Source organism: Schistocerca americana, chromosome 8 (assembly GCF_021461395.2).
Source record: "Schistocerca americana isolate TAMUIC-IGC-003095 chromosome 8, iqSchAmer2.1, whole genome shotgun sequence".
Taxonomy (NCBI): Eukaryota; Metazoa; Arthropoda; class Insecta; order Orthoptera; family Acrididae; genus Schistocerca; species Schistocerca americana.
In genome coordinates, this window is record NC_060126.1 from 340169915 (window position 1) to 340196182 (window position 26268).

General features: G+C 48.9%; 1 protein-coding gene across 2 annotated transcripts in view; it reads left to right on the plus strand.

The window, feature by feature from the left end:
- The window catches only part of LOC124544850 (lysosome membrane protein 2-like), a 394896-nt gene that overhangs the window by 194478 nt on the left and 174150 nt on the right, over positions 1 to 26268 (plus strand). For both annotated transcript variants that reach the window (XM_047123563.1, XM_047123562.1), the window contains exon 4: positions 8554 to 8717. In XM_047123563.1, the coding sequence (XP_046979519.1) occupies positions 8554 to 8717 (164 nt within the window). The remainder of the gene's footprint in view (positions 1 to 8553; positions 8718 to 26268) is intronic.

The window sequence follows — 26268 nt, forward strand, 5'->3', positions numbered from 1 at the left end:
GGTTTTCTTTTGCGTGATGAGCCACCCCCACTATGTGTTTGTGGAGCCTTCCAGTCAGTAGCCCACACTTCGGTTGAATGCCCCCTTCTTTTGGCTGTGTGTGCTAAGTACAGACTCCCCCACACTTTACCTTTGATGTTGGCTGACGATTCCCGGATGGTCTCTCTGGTTCTCGGTTTCCTCCGGGAAAGTGGTTTTTATTCTCAGTTTTAAGGTTTTTAATCTCTCTCTGGTGTTGGGGCAGGGTGGTGAGTGTTTGGGTGTCTCCCACTGTAGGCAGTGTTCGGAGATTCCCGATTCACCTCCCTGGCCGAATTCCTTTTTTCTTCCCCTTTTACTCTGTTTTTACCCTTTTTTTTTAAGGCTTGGTTAGTCTTTTTATTCTCATACGTACTTCCTACATTATAGCAGTTGTACCTTTTAAGTCACAGGTGGTCTTGCCTATGCTGCTTCAGCATAGTGTTGGGTTCGTTCTCTTGCCGACTGCCCTCATTTTGTTATTTTACCAATGACAACGTGTGTGTGTGTGTGTGTGTGTGTGTGTGTGTGTGTGTGTGTGTGTGTGTTTTGTCGATGAGTTACGAATTCCCATCAGTTCTTCACAAGTAAGCACTGTCGTTATCACGCTCTTCTTAAGCGATGTTATAGTGTGTTGACCATTGCTTTTATGACAACTGTAAGCTCCATGTTACTACAAATACAAATGAACATAAGTACTTAACTTCCTAGACCATACTAGGCTATCAGTTGTTCAAATGGGTAATTTTGCGTAATAAGTTGCTGTATTGGTTAAACATTTAAAGCTGTGTATTTACCGTCTCGAGAAGTGGGTATTTTTTCCTTGAAAAAACAGCAACATTTTACTAAATGTCCCTGGAATCGCAGATAGCGATAGAGGAAGTCTGTTAAATGATGGAGTTCTTGCAGAGACGTCATTGGACACAATACTTCACTACTAATGGCAAGAAACGAAATGGCATAAAAGGATGTCTATGTTATGTGTGTGTGTTGTGTGTAAATAAATAAGAACACAAATAGGGAGTCAGTCTGATGGTTGGATTGATAGGGAAAAATCATTATTTTTGGATAACAAATAGTTATAATAGGGTATTACATAATGGTTGTAGGTCGTTAATAAAGATAAGTGACAAGTTATTAATAATAAGGCCACCAAACCTGTCACTGCTCTGGGCATGCATACACAACAGACCGCCACCCTCCAGGTGCTGTCGATGTGATACACGTGCTGCTCGGGTTATCCTGTGGTGCCAATGGCATCGGTATGTGTCATGAGCTACCGACCCTTCACTGCTGTGGACGAATTACTTCCACATATCGGTGAAAAAAGCATGTTCAGAACATTTATCATACAATGTATGTGCCTTCTTTTATACCATCATTTTCCCCCAGGGGGTCCACAACTCTTTTGTGGATACGTGCGTGGCGAGCACGGGGCCCCGAGCCATTGCAGCCTTCTTTCTCTCCCGGGCTGCATTTCCTTTCCCTTCCCCTCCTTTCCCCTCCATACCCCTTTCCCCTCGCCCTCTCCTCTCCCTCTATTGGTGTCCTTGCTTATGTTGGCCCCCGCTATCCTCCTGGTTCTGTTGGTTTTACACTCTGGCTTTGTTGCGTAATCATCTCCTCCTTTTGGCATTCCTTGGTCCCCCTCTGGGGTTTGACCTCCATTCCAAAATTTCTCTTCCGTAGTGTGAGCCATTTGGGGAAGAGCACCTTACCTAGTGTCTCCGACGTGTGCCCTCCTAGTATATTCCACCTTTTCTTCTACGTCGTTGTCTGATGCTAGGGTGCATAGCCAGCACGGTAGCCAGCCCGTGTGGTGGGGTCGCTATGTACCCTTTTGGTTGAGCCCCCTGAACACACAGGGATCACACTTCTGATACCTGAGCTGTGACCTCCTCATGCATGCCTTGGAGTGGTTGCTCGTCATCCTGGAGCATCGGAACTCCCGGCAATGGCCGCCGTGCCAGACGGCCCTTGCTGTGGCTGGGTGGCGCCCGTGAGGAGAGCCCCTGATCGGAGTGGGTGGTATCAGGGCGGACGCTATGCAGATGAAACGCATAAGGGTCCAAACCTCTGGCCGCTCTTCTGCGGCCGTCTCTCTGCGTGGTACTGATTCCTCAAGTGCTGCTTCTCTTGCCCCTTCGGCCTTCCCTTCCGTGGCTACCCCCTGGGAGGAGGGTCAGGCCCGTCGTCTAGGGGCAAAACCTTTCCCCCGTTATCTAGTTTGCACCAGGACTGATGGAGATACTTTCACCAGTGTCAAACCTTTATTCTTTGTGGAACACATTGAAGACAAGTTCGGCGAAGTGGACTCCCTGAGCAAGATGCGGTCGGGTTCATTACTGATAAAAACTGCTTCGGCTGCCCAATCTGTGGCCCTTCGTGCCTGTACCCATCTTGGCACAATTCCCGTGTCCATTACCCCTCACCAGTCTCTAAATATGGTACAAGGTGTGATTTTTCACAGAGACCTCATCCTTCAAACTGATGAGGAACTTCGGGACAATCTCGGACGGCGGGGTGTTCACTTTGTTCGGCGTGTTCAGAAGGGTCCTAAAGATAATCGTATTGATACTGGTGCCTTTATCCTGGCCTTTGAAGGGGATACCCTTCCTGAGAAAGTTAAGATTATGGTCTATCGCTGTGATGTGAAGCCGTACATCCCACCTCCTATGCGGTGTTTTAAGTGCTTGCGTTTTGGCCACATGTCTTCTCGCTGTACCCAGGACCCTCTCTGTGGTGACTGTGGACGTCCACTCCATGAGGGGAGTCCCTGTGTTCCCCCTCCTGTATGTGTAAATTGTCATGGTAGTCATTCTCCACGTTCAGCAGATTGCCCAGTCTATAAGAAAGAAAAAAAGATACAGGAGTATAAGTCTCTTGATCGTTTAAGCTACACAGAGGCCCGTAAGAAATATGCACGATTGCACCCTGTGTCCATGACATCTAGTTACGCCTTGGTTACATCTTCATCCCTTCCTCCCCCTTCCTTACCCCCGTCCCGGACCCCTCTCCTTCCCCCCTCCCCTGCGGCTCCCACACCTTCTCCTCTGGGCGCCGCTCCCCCTCCCCAGCCGGAGAAGTGTCCCACTCCTTCGGCGTCTGCCGGTCAAGGGCGCCTCTCCCGGGATGCCCCTTCCCGGCACCTTCCAGGTCAAAGGTCTGCTGCAGCGCGGCGACCGCGAGAGCCGCGGTCTATCGGCCCCCAGGTCGCCCGGTCTCTTTCTGTTCCTGATCTTGCTGCAGCTGGCTCCATTATGCCACACAGCCCTCCTCGATCTCAGCCTGAAAAGAAGAAGAAACATAAGTCCCGGGACAAAGAGCCTCTGGTGTCACCGGAGGTCCCTTCTCCGGCTTCACAACCGGATTCTGACCTGTCGTTTATGGATGTCGCCCCCTCCTTGTCGGTGACGGGTGGGGACCCGGCGGTATGACTGGATTTAGCGTGTTCAGCCCTCATTTAAACCATCGTTCTGTGGTTCTCCAATGGAATTGTAATGGCTACTATCGTCACCTTCCGGAATTGAAATCCCTTCTTTCGTCCTACTCTGCAGCTTGTGTGGTTCTCCAGGAATCTCATTTTACTGATGCTCACTCACCGACCCTCCGTGGGTTCCATGTTTTCTGTCGAAATCGGGTCGGACCCTTGCGGGCTTCTGGTGGCGTTTGTACGTTGGTCCGTACAGACATTGCTAGCACGTGGATTCCTCTCCAAACTACATTGGAAGCAGTTGCTGTTAGGGTCCACTTAGACTCTGCAGTCACAGTATGCAATCTTTATCTCCCTCCTGACAGGACTCTTACACCTGCTGCCTTAACCACCCTTCTTCAGCAACTTCCTCCTCCCTTCCTCCTCCTTGGGGATTTTAATGCTCATCATCCTTTGTGGGGCAGTGCCTTTCCATCTAGACGAGGTCTTCTTATCGACCAATTTATTGCAGACCACGACCTGTGCCTTCTTAATGATGGCTCCCCTACTCATTTCAGTGCTGGTCATGGTACTTTTTCTGCCATTGATCTTTCTCTTTCTTCTCCCTCTCTCCTCCCTTCATTACACTGGTCGCCACACGACGACCTTTGTGATAGTGACCATTTCCCGTTGATTATCACGCTCCCTTCCCGCTCCCCGATGGAGAGGTTACCTCGTTGGTCTTTCCACCGCGCCGATTGGCCTCTATATACTGCACAGGTCGAGTTTTCTCCCTCTTTGTCGGGTTGTATTGATGACGTCCTACGTGACGTGTCTGACGCGATTGTTCGCGCTGCTAACCTTGCTGTCCCGCGCTCATCTGGACAATTTCGTCGTCGGCAAGTCCCGTGGTGGAGTACGGCCATTGCCATTGCCATCCGTGATCGCCGTCGAGCTTTGCAACAGTTTAAGAGGCACCCATCTGTAGCCAGCCTTTCTACCTTTAAGCGCCTTCGCGCTAAAGCCCGTTATTTAATCAAACAGAGCAAGCGGATATGTTGGGAACGATTCGTTTCTTCCCTTGGTTCCACTGTCCCTCTGTCACGGGTATGGGCTACACTTCGCTCTCTCCAAGGTTGCCATCGGCAGTCCACCCTCCCAGGCCTTCACCTCCCAGATGGCATTTGTACGGACCCATTAGTTCTCGCAGAACATCTTGCAACCCATTTTGCAGTGGCATCAGCGTCGGCCTCCTATCCAGCTGCTTTCCTTCATCAAAAACAGCAGGCTGAAGCTGTCACCTTATGTTTCACCACTTGTGAGTCAGAATCTTACAACGAACCTTTCACTGAATGGGAATTTCTTTCTGCTCTATCTGCTTCTCATGATACAGCTCCTGGCCCAGATTCCATTCATAACCAGCTGCTTCAACATCTCAGTGCTCCACAACGGCACCATCTTCTTCGGGTGTTTAACCGTATCTGGCTCCAGGGTGACTTCCCTTCTCAGTGGAGGGATAGCATTGTGGTTCCTGTCCTTAAGCCTGGTCAGAACCCCCTATCTGTTGACAGCTATCGGCCAATTAGTTTGACCAATGTTGGTTGTAAGTTACTTGAACGGCTGGTAGCCCGTCGGCTCACTTGGGTCCTCGAATCTCGGGATCTATTGTCCCCTTACCAGTGTGGCTTTCGAGAGGGACGATCTCCAATCGATCATTTGCTTCGCTTGGAATCCGCAGTTCGGCAGGCTTTTTCCCAGCGCCGCCATTTGGTTGCAGTGTTTTTTGACCTTCGCAAGGCCTATGACACGGCCTGGCGCCATCACATCTTACTAACCCTTCATCAGTGGGGTCTTCGGGGCCCACTCCCGATTTTTATCCGCCAGTTCCTGATCCATCGGTCATTCAGAGTTCGAGTTGGTACTGCTTTTAGTTCTCCATGGACCCAGGAGACGGGCATCCCACAGGGTTCTGTCTTGAGTGTCCTTCTTTTCCTCATTGCTATCGATGGACTTGTGGCCTCTGTCGGTCCCTTGGTCGCCCCTGCCCTGTATGTGGATGATTTCTGCATTTGGGTTAGTTCCTCCTCGATGCCATCTGCAGAACGGCAGCTCCAGGTGGCTATACGGCGTGCCTCTGCATGGACCCTCTCCCACGGGTTTCAATTCTCTCCTTTAAAATCGCGGGTGGTCCACTTCTGTCGCCGTACTACGGTCCACCCTGATCCAGAGCTCTATCTCGCTGCACAAAGATTGCCTGTGGTTCCACAGTTTCGTTTCCTAGGTCTTCTTTTCGACAACAAGCTCACTTGGCTGCCCCATATCAGACTCCTGAAGGTAGGATGTTTCCGTAAACTCAATGTCCTTCGCTTCCTTGCCCACTCCTCCTGGGGTGCGGACCGTTCCCTCCTCCTCCGTCTTTATCGTGCTCTAGTTCTGTCACGTTTGGACTATGGTTGTCAAGTTTATGGTTCAGCTGCTCCTTCCACGCTGCACGTGCTGGATCCAGTCCACCATCGTGGTATCCGTTTGGCCACCGGTGCCTTCCCTACTAGCCCTGTTGATAGTCTCCTGGTTGAAGCTGGGATCCCCCCCCTTTCTGTTCGGCGGTCCCAGCTTCTGGTGTCTTATGCCCTTACTATCCGTTCTTCTCCCGCTCATCCTTCCTATTCTATCCTATTCCCAGACCATGGACGTCGCCCGCCTGACTCCCGCCCTCGGGCGGGTTTACCGGTTGGGCTGCGCCTTGCGTCTCTTACCCGTGATTTTCGGCTTCCTTCTTTGTCCTGTCTTCCTCGCTCCCTCCCCTCCACCCCTCCTTGGTTAGTTCCTCGGCCTCGAATTCGGATGGATCTCCGCCGCGGTCCGAAAGATTCCATCCCCCCGGTGGTGTTCCGTTCCTTTTTCCGCCAAATTTTATGGGAGTTTCGGGATGCTGTTGTTTTTTACACTGATGGCTCTAAATCTGCTGATCATGTTGGGTATGCCTTCACGTCCTTTGTTGGAACGGAAAATCATCTACTGCCACCCTCATGTGGGGTGTTTACTGCGGAATTGATGGCAATTTCCCGGGCCCTTACCTTTATTAAACAATCCCAACACAACCGCGTTTTGTTATGTACGGACTCGATGAGTGGCCTTCTTGCTATTGACCGGTGTTTTTCGCGCCATCCCTTGGTCTCTGCCATCCATGACCATCTCGCTGATCTTCACCGTGCTGCTTGTTCCATTGACTTCCTATGGGTCCCGGGCCATGTGGGTATCCCGGGTAATGAGCTCGCTGATCGTTTGGCTGGGGGAGCAGTTACTTACCCCCCGTTTTCTGTAACCCCTCCTGCAGCGGATTTACGGCTTCACATCAAATCCCACTTTGCACAGTCATGGGCCAATTCTTGGGAGGCTACTCCGCTGTCTAATAAACTTCGTGCCATTAAGGTGAATACAGGCCCATGGCGTTCTTCCTTTAGCCTCTCCCGCAAGGACTCGACCACACTGTGTCGTCTCCGCATTGGCCATACCAGGCTGACCCATGGTTTCCTTTTGCGTGATGAGCCACCCCCGCTATGTGGTTGTGGAGCCTTCCAGTCAGTGGCCCACATTTTGGTTGAATGCCCCCTTCTTTTGGCTCTGCGTGCTAAGTACAGACTCCCCCACACTTTACCTTTGATGTTGGCTGACGATTCCCGGATGGTCTCTCTGGTTCTAGGTTTCCTCCGGGAGAGTGGTTTTTATTCTCAGTTTTAAAGTTTTTAATCTCCCTCTGGTGTTGGGGCAGGGCGGTGAGTGTTTGGGTGTCTCCCACTGTAGGCAGTGTTCAGAGATTCCCGATTCACCTCCCTGACCGGAATCCTCTTCTCTTTCCCTTTTACTCTGTTTTTACCCGTTCTTTTTAAGGCTTGGTTAGTTTTTCTATTCCCATACGTACTTTCTGCATTATAGCAGTTGTACCTTTTAAGTCACAGGTGGTCTTGCCTATGCTGTTTCAGCATAGTGTTGGGTTCGTTCTCTTGCCAACTTCCCTCATTTGTTTTTACTAATGACAACGTGACTGCCCTTTTACGTTTCCCCTTTATCCGTTTTATTTTTCTGACTATACTGAGATGTCCCGTTAGCAGAATGGAGTCTATTTGAAACAAGGGACTGATGACCTTGCTGTTTGGTCCCTTTAACCTCAAACAACCAACCAACCAACTATACCATCATTTGCAAAAACTTCGTTTCGGTATCTTGAACCATATATGACCACTTAATTACCAATATGCAAGGATGGAAATGGGCACATCATGTATGACCATTTGTCTTACATAAAAGTCAGTAACTCAAGAACGATATGAGATACCGTTCTGCTCTAAATTTCAAATAAAATCTCGATGTTTTCCTCAAATTTCATATAGTGCAATGCATGAGCTAAAATCAACGATACAAAAAGTTTATGCTACGCGCGTTTATCTCTGCAAGCTCTTCAAAATTTCGTACATCTTTCTTACTTGGATACAGAGCAGTAGCTATGGCGAATAACGAAAGGAAATTGTCCTCTATCGAGCAAAGGTATCGGACAGTAAGACGTGCAAAAATGAAAAATTTTCAGTGATCAATTACTTTAAATGGGATGGTATGTAATCCGCAGCAACCAGAACGGCGTCTCTCAGCACAGGTAACAGCATTTGCTGGCAGTACACAAAGCTCAACAAAGCTGCACTCAGCATGGAATGCAAAGAGGGCGTCTGAATAGTGAAAGGCTTAATTTTGCTACTTGAGTAATATATTATGACAGATAACTAATAAGTAATGAAACCAAGTGGCACGATTGTAGAGAACAACTGCCTCATTGTCTCAGGAAGATTTTGACCAAGGAGGACATTGACTCCTTGTGGAGGCTTCGCAACTCTGTATCCTTCACCCCTGAAATTTATGTGGTCTGGTAACAGTGCAGAATAGGCTTGTACTGGTTTACCTCTACGACTCCCAATATTGCCAAAGGGTTTTTTGGAGTTAATTATGCTAATGGCAAACTCACAATCACCTTATATAAAAATGTGACAGTAAAACGTTATCAGAGTAATAAGTGATACTACAGAAGTTTAGTAATAATCACTTTAGTTACCTTTCCTCGTGTGTCCCAACAGATGCTGATTTTGAGGAATGGCTCCACAGCCTTTGACAGCTGGCAGAATCCACCGGTGCATCCCCTCATGAGGATACGGATCTTCAACTACACCAATCTCCAGGCGTACATGGATGGCGAAGATGAGAAGCTCCTGGTGAAGGAGGTGGGGCCCTATGTCTTCAGGTAAGGCAGACCTCTGAGGTACATACCAATTCTCATTAATGGGATAGTAAACATCAACTCCACTAATTTTGCCAAACCATAAAACACAGTTTGTCAGTCAGTAGGGGATAGACAGTAAAATGAAGTTACAATGGCATCTCAAGAGGACACAGTAATATCTAGAGAATACACCTTCGACAGACTCCAGAGCGCAATGAAAAATAAGACATCCTGGAACTCGGAGCAGTATTGCATTAGAACATTAATTGTTGATGCCTCTATGTACTGGCTGACAAAAAAAGGGAAGCACTCAGAAGTGGAGGAGGAAACGAAACGTCAAGAAGTGTTGGGTATGTCATGCTTATGAGCATGGCTTTGCAGCTCCTTTAGCGTGGCTTAATGGACGATTTTCATTGAGAAGAGTGTAATAAAGCCACTGTACCCTCTGCTGAGGCTACTGGCCCACAGTTAACGTAAATAGTCTGTAGTAGGCTGAGTACCGGCATCAGTATGGAGTTGACGTCCTAACAGAACATCAGGGACAAGTGTGAGGATCTTGCTGACCTCAGGAGTACCTCAACATCATGTAAACAGTTAATACACACACTTGCCGTAGTTAGATGAGCATTGTCCTGTTGAAAAATGGCATATTTTGACTTTTGGTGGATAACACTAAAGGGACGCAGGATGGTCATGACGTACCGTAGTGTCGTCAGTTCTCTGAAACACTACCAGCCGTGATGGGAAGTCATACGCAGTGGCTCCCCATACCATAGCGCTAGGAGTAACACTGGTGTGGCTCTCCAAAACACTGGGAGAATTGTACCACTTCGCAAGTCGCCGCCATACCCGCCTTACAAGGGACATTCACCATCGCACCCCTGTGAGTTACTGGTAAGAATGCCCAGTGGATAACGCGTCAAAAAATGAACACATACCAAACATGAAACAAGGAAGGTGTACTGAACTGAAGCAAAACAGGAACAGTGAACGGTCCAAGCTCAACACGTGCAACACTGAGCAACCTTTAACAGCTATGACGTCGTGGTTGTGTGGCCACGGTGTTGGACTGCGAAGGGGGAAATCAGTGTTTAGATCTCCGTCGTGCCCCTTTTTTCTTTTTCACAAAATTACGAACTGTCTGTCCGGTCATAGGCGTGTCTGTTCGCTGTATTCAAATCGGTCTGTGTCGTGGTGGAACTCCGTTTGCAACAGTGAGGTGTAATACTACGTGCCTCCTATTTCTCCTAAACAGGTACCGCATGTTCTGACGCTTGCGTTCAGTTCTAGCTCTCGAATTCCTTTGTAATAATGTAGTTTAAGTCTGTTTATTAGTTGTTTCTCATGTCGTTGAGAGGTCTATGGGAAGTCCGCAGCTCGTGGCCTAGTGGCTAGCGTTTACCACCAAATCTGAGGGAGTTCGGAGGCTAGTTTCCCACTCGTTCGGAGGCTAGTTTCCCACGCGTTCGGAGGCTAGTTTCCCACTAATTCGGAGGCTAGTTTCCCACCCACTCGTTCGGAGGCTAGTTTCCCACCCCCCACTCGTTCGGAGGCTAGTTTCCCACCCCCCACTCGTTCGGAGGCTAGTTTCCCACCCCCCACTCGTTCGGAGGCTAGTTTCCCACCCCCCACTCGTTCGGAGGCTAGTTTCCCACCCCCCACTCGTTCGGAGGCTAGTTTCCCACCCCCCACTCGTTCGGAGGCTAGTTTCCCACCCCCCACTCGTTCGGAGGCTAGTTTCCCACCCCCCACTCGTTCGGAGGCTAGTTTCCCACCCCCCACTCGTTCGGAGGCTAGTTTCCCACCCCCCACTCGTTCGGAGGCTAGTTTCCCACCCCCCACTCGTTCGGAGGCTAGTTTCCCACCCCCCACTCGTTCGGAGGCTAGTTTCCCACCCCCCACTCGTTCGGAGGCTAGTTTCCCACCCCCCACTCGTTCGGAGGCTAGTTTCCCACCCCCCACTCGTTCGGAGGCTAGTTTCCCACCCCCCACTCGTTCGGAGGCTAGTTTCCCACCCCCCACTCGTTCGGAGGCTAGTTTCCCACCCCCCACTCGTTCGGAGGCTAGTTTCCCACCCCCCACTCGTTCGGAGGCTAGTTTCCCACCCCCCACTCGTTCGGAGGCTAGTTTCCCACCCCCCACTCGTTCGGAGGCTAGTTTCCCACCCCCCACTCGTTCGGAGGCTAGTTTCCCACCCCCCACTCGTTCGGAGGCTAGTTTCCCACCCCCCACTCGTTCGGAGGCTAGTTTCCCACCCCCCACTCGTTCGGAGGCTAGTTTCCCACCCCCCACTCGTTCGGAGGCTAGTTTCCCACCCCCCACTCGTTCGGAGGCTAGTTTCCCACCCCCCACTCGTTCGGAGGCTAGTTTCCCACCCCCCACTCGTTCGGAGGCTAGTTTCCCACCCCCCACTCGTTCGGAGGCTAGTTTCCCACCCCCCACTCGTTCGGAGGCTAGTTTCCCACCCCCCACTCGTTCGGAGGCTAGTTTCCCACCCCCCACTCGTTCGGAGGCTAGTTTCCCACCCCCCACTCGTTCGGAGGCTAGTTTCCCACCCCCCACTCGTTCGGAGGCTAGTTTCCCACCCCCCACTCGTTCGGAGGCTAGTTTCCCACCCCCCACTCGTTCGGAGGCTAGTTTCCCACCCCCCACTCGTTCGGAGGCTAGTTTCCCACCCCCCACTCGTTCGGAGGCTAGTTTCCCCCCCCCCCACTCGTTCGGAGGCTAGTTTCCCCCCCCCCCCCTCTCGTTCGGTGGCTAGTTTCCCCCCCCCCCACTCGTTCGGAGGCTAGTTTTCCCCCCCCCCCCCTTTCCCCACTCGTTCGGAGGCTAGTTTTCCGCCCCCCCCCTTTCCCCACTCGTTCGGAGGCTAGTTTCCGCCCCCCCCCTTTCCCCACTCGTTCGGAGGCTAGTTTCCGCCCCCCCCCCCTTTCCCCACTCGTTCGGAGGCTAGTTTCCGCCCCCCCCCTTTCCCCACTCGTTCGGAGGCTAGTTTCCGCCCCCCCCTTTCCCCACTCGTTCGGAGGCTAGTTTCCGCCCCCCCCCTTTCCCCACTCGTTCGGAGGCTAGTTTCCGCCCCCCCCCTTTCCCCACTCGTTCGGAGGCTAGTTTCCGCCCCCCCCCCCTTTCCCCACTCGTTCGGAGGCTAGTTTCCGCCCCCCCCCCCTTTCCCCACTCGTTCGGAGGCTAGTTTCCGCCCCCCCCCCTTTCCCCACTCGTTCGGAGGCTAGTTTCCGCCCCCCCCTTTCCCCACTCGTTCGGAGGCTAGTTTCCGCCCCCCCCCCTTTCCCCACTCGTTCGGAGGCTAGTTTCCGCCCCCCCCCCTTTCCCCACTCGTTCGGAGGCTAGTTTCCGCCCCCCCCCCCTTTCCCCACTCGTTCGGAGGCTAGTTTCCGCCCCCCCCCCCTTTCCCCACTCGTTCGGAGGCTAGTTTCCGCCCCCCCCCTTTCCCCACTCGTTCGGAGGCTAGTTTCCGCCCCCCCCCCTTTCCCCACTCGTTCGGAGGCTAGTTTCCGCCCCCCCCCCCCTTTCCCCACTCGTTCGGAGGCTAGTTTCCGCCCCCCCCCCCTTTCCCCACTCGTTCGGAGGCTAGTTTCCGCCCCCCCCCCTTTCCCCACTCGTTCGGAGGCTAGTTTCCGCCCCCCCCCCTTTCCCCACTCGTTCGGAGGCTAGTTTCCGCCCCCCCCCTTTCCCCACTCGTTCGGAGGCTAGTTTCCGCCCCCCCCTTTCCCCACTCGTTCGGAGGCTAGTTTCCGCCCCCCCCTTTCCCCACTCGTTCGGAGGCTAGTTTCCGCCCCCCCCTTTCCCCACTCGTTCGGAGGCTAGTTTCCGCCCCCCCCCCTTTCCCCACTCGTTCGGAGGCTAGTTTCCGCCCCCCCCCCCCCCTACTCGTTCGGAGGCTAGTTTCCGCCCCCCCCCCACTCGTTCGGAGGCTAGTTTCCGCCCCCCCCCACTCGTTCGGAGGGTAGTTTCCGCCCCCCCCCCCACTCGTTCGGAGGCTAGTTTCCGCCCCCCCCCCCCACCCCCACTCGTTCGATCATCACTCGGGGCATTGTAGACCATCGATTCATTTCTGAACGTAATGTGGCACTTTTCATCAGCAGCCTTTGCTTACCGATCACGGAAGCACGCCAGACACAGGTGTGTTAACGACAACCTACGCATAGGACGGTAATTGCGTAGTCTAGGCTGGTTCTAGTCTCGGATCTGTGGTGTGGAATGTTGCAGAATGTCCACAGCAGATGGCGTGCACAGATATGCTTGGTGCAGAATACGGCGGTCCTCCCTTACGGTGGATAGTGGTGGTGGTCGACCGGACCACTGACATGCTCCCATTTCGCCCAGTACCGGCCCACTGTTACATCTGAATACCCCACAAATCAGTATTTACATTATACAATGCGACTGACTGGGCAAAAGGAGATGCTCAATGAGCCTTTCAAATTTTCAGATGATGATGATGATGATGATGATGATGATGATGATGATGATGATCATGATGATGATGATTATAATTCACGACTAAGGGTATCTCCGTGTCCTCGAGAGTATTTCTCAACATCCGACCATCTTCACGCCCCCCTGCCCCCCCCCCCCCCACCCACCTTATATACCTCACTCGGACTGGTAAGAATACCAAGCACGAATAACAGTAATGAATTTTGATAACAGTTCTACCTATCTTAGAAAATTGCTGCTTCAATACTTAAAATACCAGCAGTCAGTTTACTAACGTCCACGAAGGTACACCGGCATCCAACGATTTCGTCTGGGAGCTTCATATTCATTTTTTTTTTTTTTTTTTTTTTTTTTTTTTTTTTTTTTTTTTTTTTTTTTTTTTTTTCAGGTGGTGTACGTTTGGTCAATAGCACGTGATCAACAATTATTCTGTACAAGAGTCACCACATATTATGAGAATAATTTCTGGAAATATGTTGTCGCAGTTGTATATGAATGAGCTTTTAAAATTCGCATATTAGATATCCCTGCGCAATATTTACCACTCTCGAATTTTTCCAGCGTGCTATATCAATGAATTTCCGCGAAATGTTAGTCATTTTTACCGTTCGCTGAGTCTGAGCCGATACTTACCAAGAAGCACAGCGCTGTGTACCACGGAAAAAGGTGTTAAAATATGTTTATCCACTGGCAAGCCTGAAAGCGAATGAAAGCTATAGCGTTCTTTAATAGATCACAACCAATCATCGACCTCCAAAATACATTCGCCAGAGCTGCTTAGCTCTGCAATATACATCATTCTTGGTTTTCTTGACAGATGTGATACAGTCATGACCCAAATCCGTGTGTTCCAATCACAGTACAGAACACAATGTTGACGGTCTTCGGGACCTAACGTTCAGTGCAACATATTTCTTGACCGGAGGTCGTCCTCAAATTTTCGCTCCATGTAAGTCATAATAAGCGTTTTCTCAGCGAGTAACTGTCTGAATCAGTGGACACGGTGACGTCAAAGTGAAGTGCTTGTACGATTCTGACTGTCGGACCGCACAGATATTTTCTGATCGTCACAACATAGTTTTAAAATCTACGTGATGCCTAAAACTCTAGTTTCTGCCTTAGTAATATTTCTTTCCCGACAACAATATTTAGTGTGGACGTAGTATTAACTAAATTCCCTGTAAGAAAAGTATTCAAACTTAATTGCGATGATATTCGGTAATACGGTGAACCAAAGTTAATGGCTTAACTTAGATAATTTAAGGTTAACGAGGCAAGCGGCTATTACGTAGCGAAAAAACTAAAAGCAGTATTAAATTTTCCTGTACTTGTTCGTGGCACTACAAAGGAATTACGTTGTACAGCGCAGAGCAGTTAACAGAATAATACTATTTGCTTGCGCTTCTAATGAAATTCCTGAAACGACCAGACACTCGAAACCTTCATAACTTAAATAGAAAACCCTTCAAATTAAACTATCCGTGAGTTCCTTTCAAGACTCCTCTACGTAACGTACATAGAGCTCTTTCAGCAAAGAAGCAGTTGCTTCCTGTTGCTAACAAGCAGAAGCGTTCCAAAAACGACATAAGCACACGAAACAGAGAACAAGTGTTACGGACATCTAGAGATCTATAGACAATTACCTTACTTTCATAACTGACACACAAATGAAGTTAAATTAATGGGCGTAATGATAAAATTCTGTATACTAATAATTTTTTCAGTTCGTCTTGAAACAAAACGCCTTCAGTCGGCTAATTTTTCAAATGCCATATACGTAACCGTTTCCATTTTTCCTCAGTCTTAATAGAGATCCGTGTGGAAAATCATACGAAGTATGTCGCATAACTGTCTAAAATCGATTCGTTTAGCTGATAATAAACAGCGCTTTAAATTAGACAGTTTGTGTCAGACGCAATAATGGTTAGAGTAACCGGTGCTAGAGTATTAGTTCAGTGGTGGGAGTCCGTTTCAGGTACGCGTGACAGCAGAGGGCGAGCGAATTCAGATATGAGCTGCTTGTCTCGTTACAACGTCATTATAGCCGAGATGCCTGGACAACTTGAGTGAAATCTTCGGAAGAAAGGCGACGTAGTTTACGTGAAAACCTGTCCGGTAAGTTCTGAGCGCTTGCATTCTAGGAAGTCCACGCGTATAGAGCCATTTAGTCAGTTTCCTTCGTTCAGTACATGAATGGAATAAGACAGGAAATTGCAAAGGAGTTAAAAGTACAGCCTGTCATTACGGTACAGCGGGTTGCGAAGTGAAAAACAGACGAAAGCTACTTACATAATGACGTTCTCACTCTGCAGCGGGTGTGCGCTGATATGAAACTTCCTGGCAGATTAAAACTGTTTGCCGGACTGAGACTTGAACTCGGGACCTTTGCCTATCGCGGGCAAGTGCTCTACCGATTGATCTACCCAAGCACGACATACAACCCGTCCTCACAACTTCAATTCAGCCAATAGATCGCCTCCTACTTTCCAAACTTGACAGAAGCTCTTCTGCGAGTTCGAGTCTGGGTAATGCACAGTTTTAATCTGCCAGGAAGTTTCGTTAGTTACGCTAGTCACTGCCAAGTAACATAGCTCGATGAAACTTGGACCACGCTTAGAAAAAACTACTACAGTGTTGTACAGAAGATCACTGAAAGTAATATGCAGTGCGATGAACACACACACATCTATAAAAAGAAAATAATTACAGTGAGGGTCACGCAATTCATGATGGTCAAGAGAACATGACAAACGGTGGGCTATTGTTCTTAATATGATATCTGATGACAACTGACGTCAGAAGCTCTGCAAACGTACTTCCATGCTGGTCACAGGTCTGGCGTTCCATTCCTCCTCCAGCGCGGTTGACAACTGCTGTATGGCAATTATTTCACGCAGACGTACTGCAATACGTCCCCCCTCACCCTCCCTCCAATGCATACCACATGTGCTCGATGGGATTTAAGTCGCGGAGTTGGCAGTCTTGTATCTTCATCGAATACCATTTCGTTCCGAGAGTTGCTCCATCTGCATTCCCATCCAGAAAAAGGAATTCAGGACCGAATGCACCCCTGAAAATACGCACACACCGAATGCACCCCTGAAAATACGGACACTATGAGAGGAATACAGTGTCAAAATTACGTGATCAGTTAGAGTGTGTGTGTGTGTGTGTGTGTGTGTGTGTGTGTGTGTGTGTGTGTGTGTGTGTGTGTGTTCCCCTAAGTAATTCCAGGACGACCAAAACGTTGTTAGACAATGTTCCTGGGTGCATTGTGTTACCAGATCTTGCGTATGAGGGTACCTACAGAATCATTACTCAGACTGAATCTACTCTCGTCCGAGAAGAGAGAGTGTCTTCACCCTTCATTATTGGTCCAGCCCCTACGCTCTTCGCACCATCAAACGGCCCTCCCCTCCCCGCCCCCCCCCCCCCCCACACACACACACACACACACACACACACACACACACACACACACACACACACACACACACACACACACACGGGGGTCGCCACTGTTAGACAGGTTCGTGCTTGGCTACCATGGGGCCCGAGACTTTGCAGCATCTTTTGCCTTCTATTCTGCATGCCTATCCTCTAGCTATTCTTTTTTATCACCTACCCTCGGGAAACATGTCTGGGATGTTCATGGGAATGTGCTCTGAATTTTCAGTGACTGACATCGGAACAGTCTCTCCACTGTTTTTCGTTCCTTTTTTCTTTCTTCGTTCACTTTTTCCTATCTTCTTTCCGCTTTGGTGTTCGAGGCTCCTCTTTTTCTTTTTCCTCCCTGTGTGCTCCTGAAGGTCGGCCGACGAGTCTGACATGTAACAGGTGACTGGGTAATGGATAACTCCCAGCCCTTGGTCGCCAGGTAGGGATAGCACATAACACCTGGTACAACCAGGCCCAGGGAGGGTTGATTGAGCTGCAACCTTCCCAAATTGCTGATTGATCCCTCTGTCAGGTGTTGGGGAGGTGTGAACAATCACCTGAGGCAGGACGCCTCCTTCTCAGGGTGGCCCCCAGTTGGAAGGAGCGCGCCATCGGAGACTCGGGTAATCGTAGGGATTTTCTCGCAGTGAACCAATCACCTTTCTCACAGTCAACGTCTATTACACGTAAAGGGAGCGAGGCTAACGACTCAGACCCTGCCTGCTGCTCCACGGTTCCTCATGGTTTCATGTACTGAAAACTGTCAGTCTCTTGTTATGGCAAATCAGATTTATTCAGAAAGGTGTTGATGCAAATGCCGCCACTTCGAAATGCTGCTCTCGTTATGCAATGGCACTTCGTTTTTGGAGACTACTTCTGATTCTCAAGCACAACTGCTTGCAGCTTCGCTCCTCCACGGATATCCTGTTAATGTCGAAACCCATTCAGTGCTAAACTCTTCCAATGGTGATACTCCACGCCGCTCGATGGTCTGACAGATGCATTAATCCAAACATACTTCTCTAATCAGGGTGTCATTGCAGTCCATCGGGTGATGAAAGACTGATGCACCCTTAATGCCCATACACACTCTATTTTCAGTTTTGGTAGAGTGGTTCTTCATTCAAAGATAAAAGCAGGTTATCACACTCTGACTGTACATTCCAAACCCGTAAGCTGCTACCAGTACCATTGTAACAATCACACTAGATTGTCCCGTTGACACTCAGTCAATTGTGTAACCTGTGCTAGGGATGCGCACGATGGCGATTGTCCACCTCCTTCTCCCCGCTATACCAACTGCAATGACAACCACGCCGCCTCATCTCGAGATTGTCCCATGTACCTTGATGAGTGAGCTGTCCAGGAGATCAGCGTGTTCGCAAGTTATTGGCTTAATAATTTTTTCGATACAACTCGCTCCACGAAGGGCATGACCATGCACACATTCGACCCTGAATTCACCACCGCAGTTGTAAAATCGCCAACTGTCACATTAGCATTCCCATCGCCTCCTCCAGCTGTGCAAAAAGTTACCAAACCTTAGCTTCATGGGGTGAAGTTACCTGCCACACAACCGTCAGGCCGGAAAGGAATACTTGTGCAAGAACTTCCTACAGTCCTCCAGCCAACAAACATCTGAGTCTTCCTCTGCCAACAGGAAAGGCTCCAAGAAATCAAAAAAAGGCAAACGGTCATATCCTTCGCCGACTCAGATCCTCTTCAATGGTTTCGCCATGTGATACCCTCACCCGGCCGACCTGTGTGTCGCTGGTGCGCGCCACCAACTGTCTTTTGCCTTGAGTCTGCAGACCAACAGAGGGAGAATGCAGACGCCCCTGTAGATCTCATGGAGCAGAAATCTCCAGCCTCTGCACCCTGTGGCCATGAGTCTTTGAAGCCTGGCACTCGGCAGCCGCCATGGTGACACCCCCTTCATTTTTCCCCTCCTCTCCTTTTCTCATCATGACTCGCAAAACATTTGTGGTCTTTGATCAAATAGAGCACTTACGGCTGGGCATGGAATAGCAGCGTCCACTTCTTCTCTGCCTTCAGGAAACAAAATTGCGTTCTCGCGACCGCTTTGAGCTCTCACACTTCCTTCCGGTCTTCTTTGAACTTCCACCCCAAGGACGGTGTTCCATTTCACAAGGGAGTCATGTTGCTTACCTGGGATGATGATCATAGTCAAACCATCTACCTGACTACTCAGCTTCAAGCTGTCCCAGTCCGCATTTTCCTTCCTCATTTGACCACCTCCCTTTGTACCGTATACTTCTCTCCGTCATTCGGTGGCAACAGGGAAGAGTTCTTCCAGCTTACTGGGCAACTCCCTCACCCCTTGCTCCTGCTTGGTGACTATAATGAGCACCACACCCTTTGGTGCTCTCCCAAAACCTGTCAGAGAGGTGCCCTCTTCACTGACCTTCTCAATCAAATTAACCTCATCTGCCTTAACATGGGAGTACCCCCGTTCCTTCCAGTCTCCACGCACACCTATTTCCATTTCGATCTCTCCTTTTGCACTGCCCAGCGTCTCAAGTGGTCCGTTCTCTCTGACAAGTACTATAGCGACCATTTCCCTTCTGCTATCCGTACGCTGGATCCTACCCAAACGGCAGCTTTCTAAGGCCTTACTTCTCCCTGGCGACCTTCGATGAACATTGTCTTTTATTGTGATGACCAGGTAGAATGTCTTACAAACGTTGTCCTTACCGCCGCAGAACGCTCTATTCGTCGCATTTCCTCTTTATCGTGCCGTGTCCCTCTCCCTCTGTGGACTGCAATGTGCTGCGACGTAATTCGCGTAAGGAGACGTGCTCTCCGCGTTTTTAATCGTCGTCCTACGATGGCAAACTGCATTCGTTACAAACAGTTGCGTGCACAGTGTCGTCACGTACTTCAGGATAGCAAAAAATGGCGTGATTTCCTTTACTAGTTCTTGCAACAGTTCCACTCTATCTTCCGACATGTGGCCCAGCCTCCGATGACTCTCTGGGACCGAGGTCCATTCCCCATTTTCAACCCTGACAGTAGCGACGATGTCACAGTGGACCCTGTTGTTGTCTCCAACACCTTGAGACGCTACTTTGCGGAGATTTCGAGATCCTTCCACGATCACCCTGCCATCCTCCATCGGAAACGATTTGAGGAGGTTCGTGCGATAACTTTCTCTTCTCAGAATTGTGAGTACTACAATGCCGCCTTTAATATGGGGGAGCTACAGCATACTCTCACTTCATCCTCTGTTCCACGGCCAGACGATGTTCACATTCAGATGTTGCAGAACCTTACAGTTCCAGACAAGCACTTCCTCGTTCATACGTACAATCGCATCTGGGCAGAGCGCACGTTTCCCAGATGCTGGTGTGAAGCCACTGTCATACTCATCTCAAGCCCGGCAAGGACAAACACCTTCCTTCTAGTTATCGCCCCATGTCTCTCAACGGCTGTGTTTGCAAGGTGATGGAACATACGATTCACGCCTGTCTGGTATGGTTGCTCGAATATCAAAATTTACTAACTACTGCACAACATGGATTTAGAGGGCATCGTTCTGCAGTTGACCATTTCGTCACTCTGTACACCCATGTCATGAATGGTTTTCTGCGGAAATACCAGACTGTGGCCCAATTTTTCGAGTTGGAGAAAGCGTACAACACCTGATGCACCGAGCGAGGTGGCGCAGTGGTTAGCACACTGGACTCGCATTCGGAAGGACGACGTTCAATCTCACGCCCGGCCATCCTGATTGAGGTTTTCCGTGATTTCCGTAAATCGCTTCAGGCAAATGCCGAGATGGTTCCTTTGAAAGGGCACGGCCGACTTCTTCCGTAGTCAGAGGAGACCGATGACATTGCTGTCTGGTCTCCTCTTCCCAAACCAACCAATCACCTGGTGGTCTCCTAACCTCTGCCGGCCGCTGTGGCCGAGCGGTTCTAGATGCTTAAGTGCAGAACCGCGCTGCTGCTACGGTCGCAAGTTAGAATCCTGCTTCGGGCATGGATGTATGGGATGTCCTAAGGTTAGTTAGGTTTAAGTAGTTATAAATCTAGGGGACTGATGACCTCAATGTTAAGTCCCATAGTGCTTAAGACAATTAGAATTTTTGCTATCCTCCGTACTCTGTATGCGCGGGGCTTCTGTGGCCGCCTGCACCGTTTCCTTCAGGTATTTTAAAAAGACAGTTTCCAAGATGCGTGTAATTTCCACTTTTTATCCAGGAAAACTGTGTGCCTCATGGTTCCGACCTAAGCGTAATACTCCATGCTGTCCCCCGCGGAGCATCTCTGGGTCCAGTATCAATACGATTTTGTTACCTATGGCAGTTCTCGACGGATCTCGCTCATTGAGCGGCGTCTTCAGCAATGTCTCGAATGTATTTAGTCATGCAGCATCGACAGTGGCTTTCGTTTCTCCACTGACAAAACCGTTCGTATGAATTACTGGCCGCACATTGGTTTATTCTACAGTCTTCACATCTTGGGTCGGTCTGTCTTCGGTTCTTTGAAACTACGAATTTCCTAGGGCCGCTGCTCGATAGGAAACTTTCTTGGTACTGTCACGTGTCTTACGTATGTGGTCCATCGTGGCTTCCGCTGGGCCACTGGCGCCTTTACACCAGCCTGGTTGAGAGTCTGAATTCAGAAGCTACCGAACTACCCGCTATCATAATGTCGTGGCTTTCTCCTCAGCAGATATGCAAGTTGTTTGTCTGCTCTGCCTGGCCACCCATCCTATGCCCCCTACTAAGGCGAATCCTTTTATCGCCAGTTTGGGGCGCGCCTCTCTTCTCTGTTCTCTTCTGAAGGTCGTTTCCGGCTATTGACCCAGCAGCTTAGCTTCACGCTACCTGCCACTCTCCAGATGGGTGTGAATCCGTACCACCTTGGCCTCTTGCGACGGGCCGTGTTCACTTCGGCCTTCCAGAACACTGTTGGATATTTACAGGAGAGCTCTTCGCCCTGTATCAGGCCACGTAGTACAACCTGCAACACAGACTTTTAAATAGCGCCATCTGCTACGACTCTCTGTGCCGCTCAAAACCTATGTGCGCTGTATACCCTACTCCCCTCAATGCAACGGGTTTTGGAAAGCTGTCACTTGCTCACTCTTGATGGATCCACTGTGATGTTCATGCAGGTTCTTCCTAGTCACATCGGTCAGACAGGAATCGAGGTCGCTGATCCGCTGCCAAGGCTGCAATCGTCATACCTCGGCCAGCTAGTTCTTCCATTCCCTCCGATGATCTGTGTTGCCGTCTGTCAGTCGGTGGTGTCACTTCGGCATCATCGCTGGACCTCTCTTCACGGGAACAAACTCCGGGTAATTAAACACCATCCAGCGGCTTGGACGACCTCCTCTCGTCTCTCTCGTCGTGAGATCATCATTTGAGCTAGGTTGCGTATTTGGCACTGTCTTTTTAGCCATCGCTGTTTGAGTGGTGCTCCCCCACCACTTCGTGCTCATCGCTCTCAACTTTTAAGGGTTTGCCATGTCTCTGGCGAAATGCCCCTTCTTTAGCCACTTACGTTCTCATTTACGTTTGCCGTCCTAGTTATTCTCTGTTTTAGCAAACGACGCGCGGGCTATCGTCTCCGTTTCAATTTTATGCGTCCTAGCAATGTGCCGAAGGACCACCGTTTCTGTATGGCGTATTTTATAGACATTTCTCCCTGTTTTTAGCTGTCTTCCGTTCCATCGATTAGGCTTAAAGTCTTTGTGTTCTACGGTTCTGACGTGGGCGCGTGTGGCCTTAGTTGTTTTTGCACCCTAAAACAAAGCAAATAAAAACTATGGCAACCATTGTTGCCGATGTCCGGATACCAACGGAAGATAACGCCGGACAAAGAAATGACCCCCATGCATGCGCCACCGTGGTGTTAGAAGTCCTTTCAAATGTGTTTGGAGTTTCTTCGCCGTCTGACGTTGTTCCCTTCTTGCCTGTTTCACAATATAGCCGTCTTCTGCTGCTGTAGTTGACTGCGGTCGACCACCTCTCTTTCGGTCAGTGCTGCCTGTGATCCGGAATGCTCCCTACGTACGTGAAAAAATGATACGCGCAGTACGAAACTCTTGGACTACACTCGTGACACTTTATCGTTTTCCAGTTTTCCTACGACTCTTCCCGTTGTTAAGGCATCCAGATGCTGTCTCTGGCCATTTTGTGATGAACACCACCATATTGCCACCGTATCATCCCACTGATTGTCTTTTCCCGGGCCTTGGCAGCCTCATGTTGAGACACCAACCCCATTTGGTGTTATAGTCGTGTAACGTTCAACTTTCTGTGCACGACTGGGAACCCTCTGGCAAAATGCTCCCACACGTTTTCATTTCCGCGGAGTAGTTAATATATTACGTTACTTTTCCATCTCGTCCTTGAGTCTTGCAGAGCAATATGTGTAAACGTATTAAGTGTATCAGCTTCAGCATTACCTCGACAACAGGGAGGTAACAGTGGTAACAATTGAATCTTCTTAGCGATATGTTTTATCTAATGATCGGAGTTAAGACTTCCGTCGGTTGCCGTAAACGCGCTTACCAACTGAACCACCCGGAAGCATATCAGAATCCGTAACTGTCGTTGAATTCTAACTCCACAACATATTAGCTGTACCTAGCACTCAAAGTGAAAAGAATGCGCAGACTATGGTTCATCCTTAGCATATTATTTGATTAGAGTATCTGTTCTAGCGTCCCGTGAGTCTATATCTGTGTGATGAAAGCTGCTGCATGTGCTATGCTTCAGTAATATTTTTGGACATTCCGTCAGTGGGATAAGATTCCTTTATTGTCTGTGTGTAAAGTTTTGGTGCGTCGTCCCCCGTTAGGTCTTCCCTCAATCTAAAGCGTCTAACTTGCTAGTTACGTGAGCTGACAGAGTAAAATAAAGACGTGGAAGTTTATCAAACTGACATAACGCCAGGCGTCAGCGTAAGCGCTGACAAGAACATAAAGGTCATGTGCCATAAAATTCTACGCTCTGAGCGTGGATCTTTAGAGGGCAACACGATTCCAGGTCACGGCTCAACGTCATTCATATTGCACAAAAATTACTGATCTTGAATTCTTCCAGTCAGTAACAGAAAAAGTGCGAACAGTTTATTTACGAGTATTTATCTTTCTTTTGCACTGAAGTCTGACCAGCTGCGAAGGTATTGTGACATAAGGTGTTACAATAATTATTACAGATTTTTAACTGATAGTACCATCTTGTAAAGCAAAATAAATGCATTATTTTGCTATGTTGTTGTGTTGGTAAATTAAAATTACGTTTCTTATGGTAATACCTTCGTGCGTTTTTACATAGTTACGGTATACTAATACAACGTGCTAATCGGTCCCATCGACAATTCAAGAGTGAGTTCCTCTCCCCACAAATTTCGGTATTGCGTAAGCCAAATAATCTGCCCTCGGACACAAAGTACCACTCAACACGATTAGATAACTTTCCGCAGAGTGCTCGCGACGCACTTCTGTGTGTCTTCCAACGCATATTAAGTCTGTCTCGACGATACTTAGCCCGCAAGAAGTGTAGTTTCGTAAGAACATAACTCTGGAAGCTCTGAAAATATTTGAAAGCGCGAAGAGTTTTAGGTAGTCAAATTACCATTGTGCACATGTGAACTTCAATGAACTTAACACTGATAGCCATGATCACTATAAAAGCTGACAGACACTTGGACTCATCTTCAATCCAAAATTTGACGCCACCAGTAGCCAGCTCATAATTACAAACTTGAGATGTAATAATTCATTATGTCAAGATTGCTTAAAACCACAATCTTCACTGTACCGGTTTAGGCAATTTATTGCTGTCTTCATATGAAATAAACGCACTAACGGCTTCCTCACGATACACAAAAGTTAACAGTTAAGCACCAAAAACATACTTTCAGTCGTCAGTCTTCAGATTGTTCTGATGCTGCCCATCATGAATCCTCCACTTCTCAGCACACGTTGTCATTGGCACCCAACGTCCTCCATTTTTTGTTGGACACATTCCTTGCTCTCTCAAAATAAGGTACTACCATCCCGTCCCATCTATCTATCATTTTCTAATCGTTACTTCAGTTATCAGTCCACCCAATCTTCAACACTTTTCTGGAGCACCATGTCTCAAAAGTTTAGATTCCCTTCTTGCAGGTTTTCGCACAGTCTATGCTTCACTATCACACAGTGCTGCGTTCGAAACGCACACTCTCATAAATTTCAAGCTCATTAAGGTCGATGTCTGACATTAGTAGAGTTCTTTTGGACAGAAATTACTTCTTTACTTGTGCGAATCTGCTTTTATATCGTCCTTGCTTCATTCCTGAGGGGTTAATTAGCTCCCAAGGTAATAAAATTCTTTGAATACCAGTAATTCATTGCAATACGTTTATCGCTAATCTCTTTACTACTGTTCCTCGTTATATTAACCTTTCTTGGATGTAAACGCAGTCCACAATTTGTACTCACAAAACTGTTTATATTACTCAGTAGATACCGTAATACTTCTGCACCTTCAATGAGGATAGTAATGCCATCATTTAATCTTCGCATTGATATCCTTTCACACTGATCCGTCATTGCTTGAAGAGCAGGAAGAGGGGTGGAGGGACAGAGGGAGAGGAGGAGAAGAGGGAGGGAATGGGACTGGATCCCTTTCTTAACCCAGTCTGGTATAAAACACTTAGTCCTTGAATTTCAAATATTATTGTTCCCGCTTGGTTCTTGTCCATATTGTGTGTTACCTGTCTCTCCCTGTAGCTTACTGCCATTTTTCTCGGCATTTGGAATATCTTTCACCATTTTACGTAGTTTAACGCTTTTTTTAGTTCGTCAAATCCTTTCGAAAGTGTCTTTTTTTTTTCAGTCTCGTTTCCATTATCAATCGCAATATTAGAACAGCTTCTCTGGCACTTGTACAGTTCCGAAAACGAAACTGATGGCCATCTAACAATCCATTTTCTGTTCCATTCTTCTGCATGACTGTTGCCAGTTTTACAACCTCCCCCCACCCTCCCCAGTTTTTGTAAGGACCTCGTCGTTACTGGTGTGGGAGCCGAGTTGCCGAGTTACGGTAGGCTGAGTTCGAGTGTCCGGGAAACGGCTTCTGGTGCAGTACACCGCTAAGACAATTTCTCGCTGCAACTGTTACACAGCTTTGCCCCAACGTCAGGTAACAGGGTAGGAGAACGAAAGTTACACAACACTCCAGTAAATAAGTAACAAAGTCACACAAATGAGTTAAGAAGTTTACTTACTTCTGTGACTAGTTGAATATTGAAACCGGCAACACTGTCTGTAATATAACACAAAAAGGCCCTTAATAGATAAGGGCAAATAATCGTAGGTAAACTTCACAGTACATAGCACTTGCAATAAGGACAAGTGTCTGTTCACTTCTAAGAGTTCACTAAAAAGACATTCCTTGCCTAAGTCAGCCCTGGACTAGGATCTATACCCAAATGGGCGAGAGCTGCTATTCTATATTCCGAGTAGGCTTCTGTCCATTGTCGGCCGGTCATAGGGGGGTTGTACTCGGCCGGCAATTGGCCGAGGCGAAGTCGGTATCTTCATCCTCAGGGCCGCCCGTGGCGCTGGTGGAACTCGAGCAAGTGCCGAGTCTCCATGGCACTGGCACCAGCTCGCTACTTTAAGCCTGTGGTGCTTTTTCCCTGGCTGTATC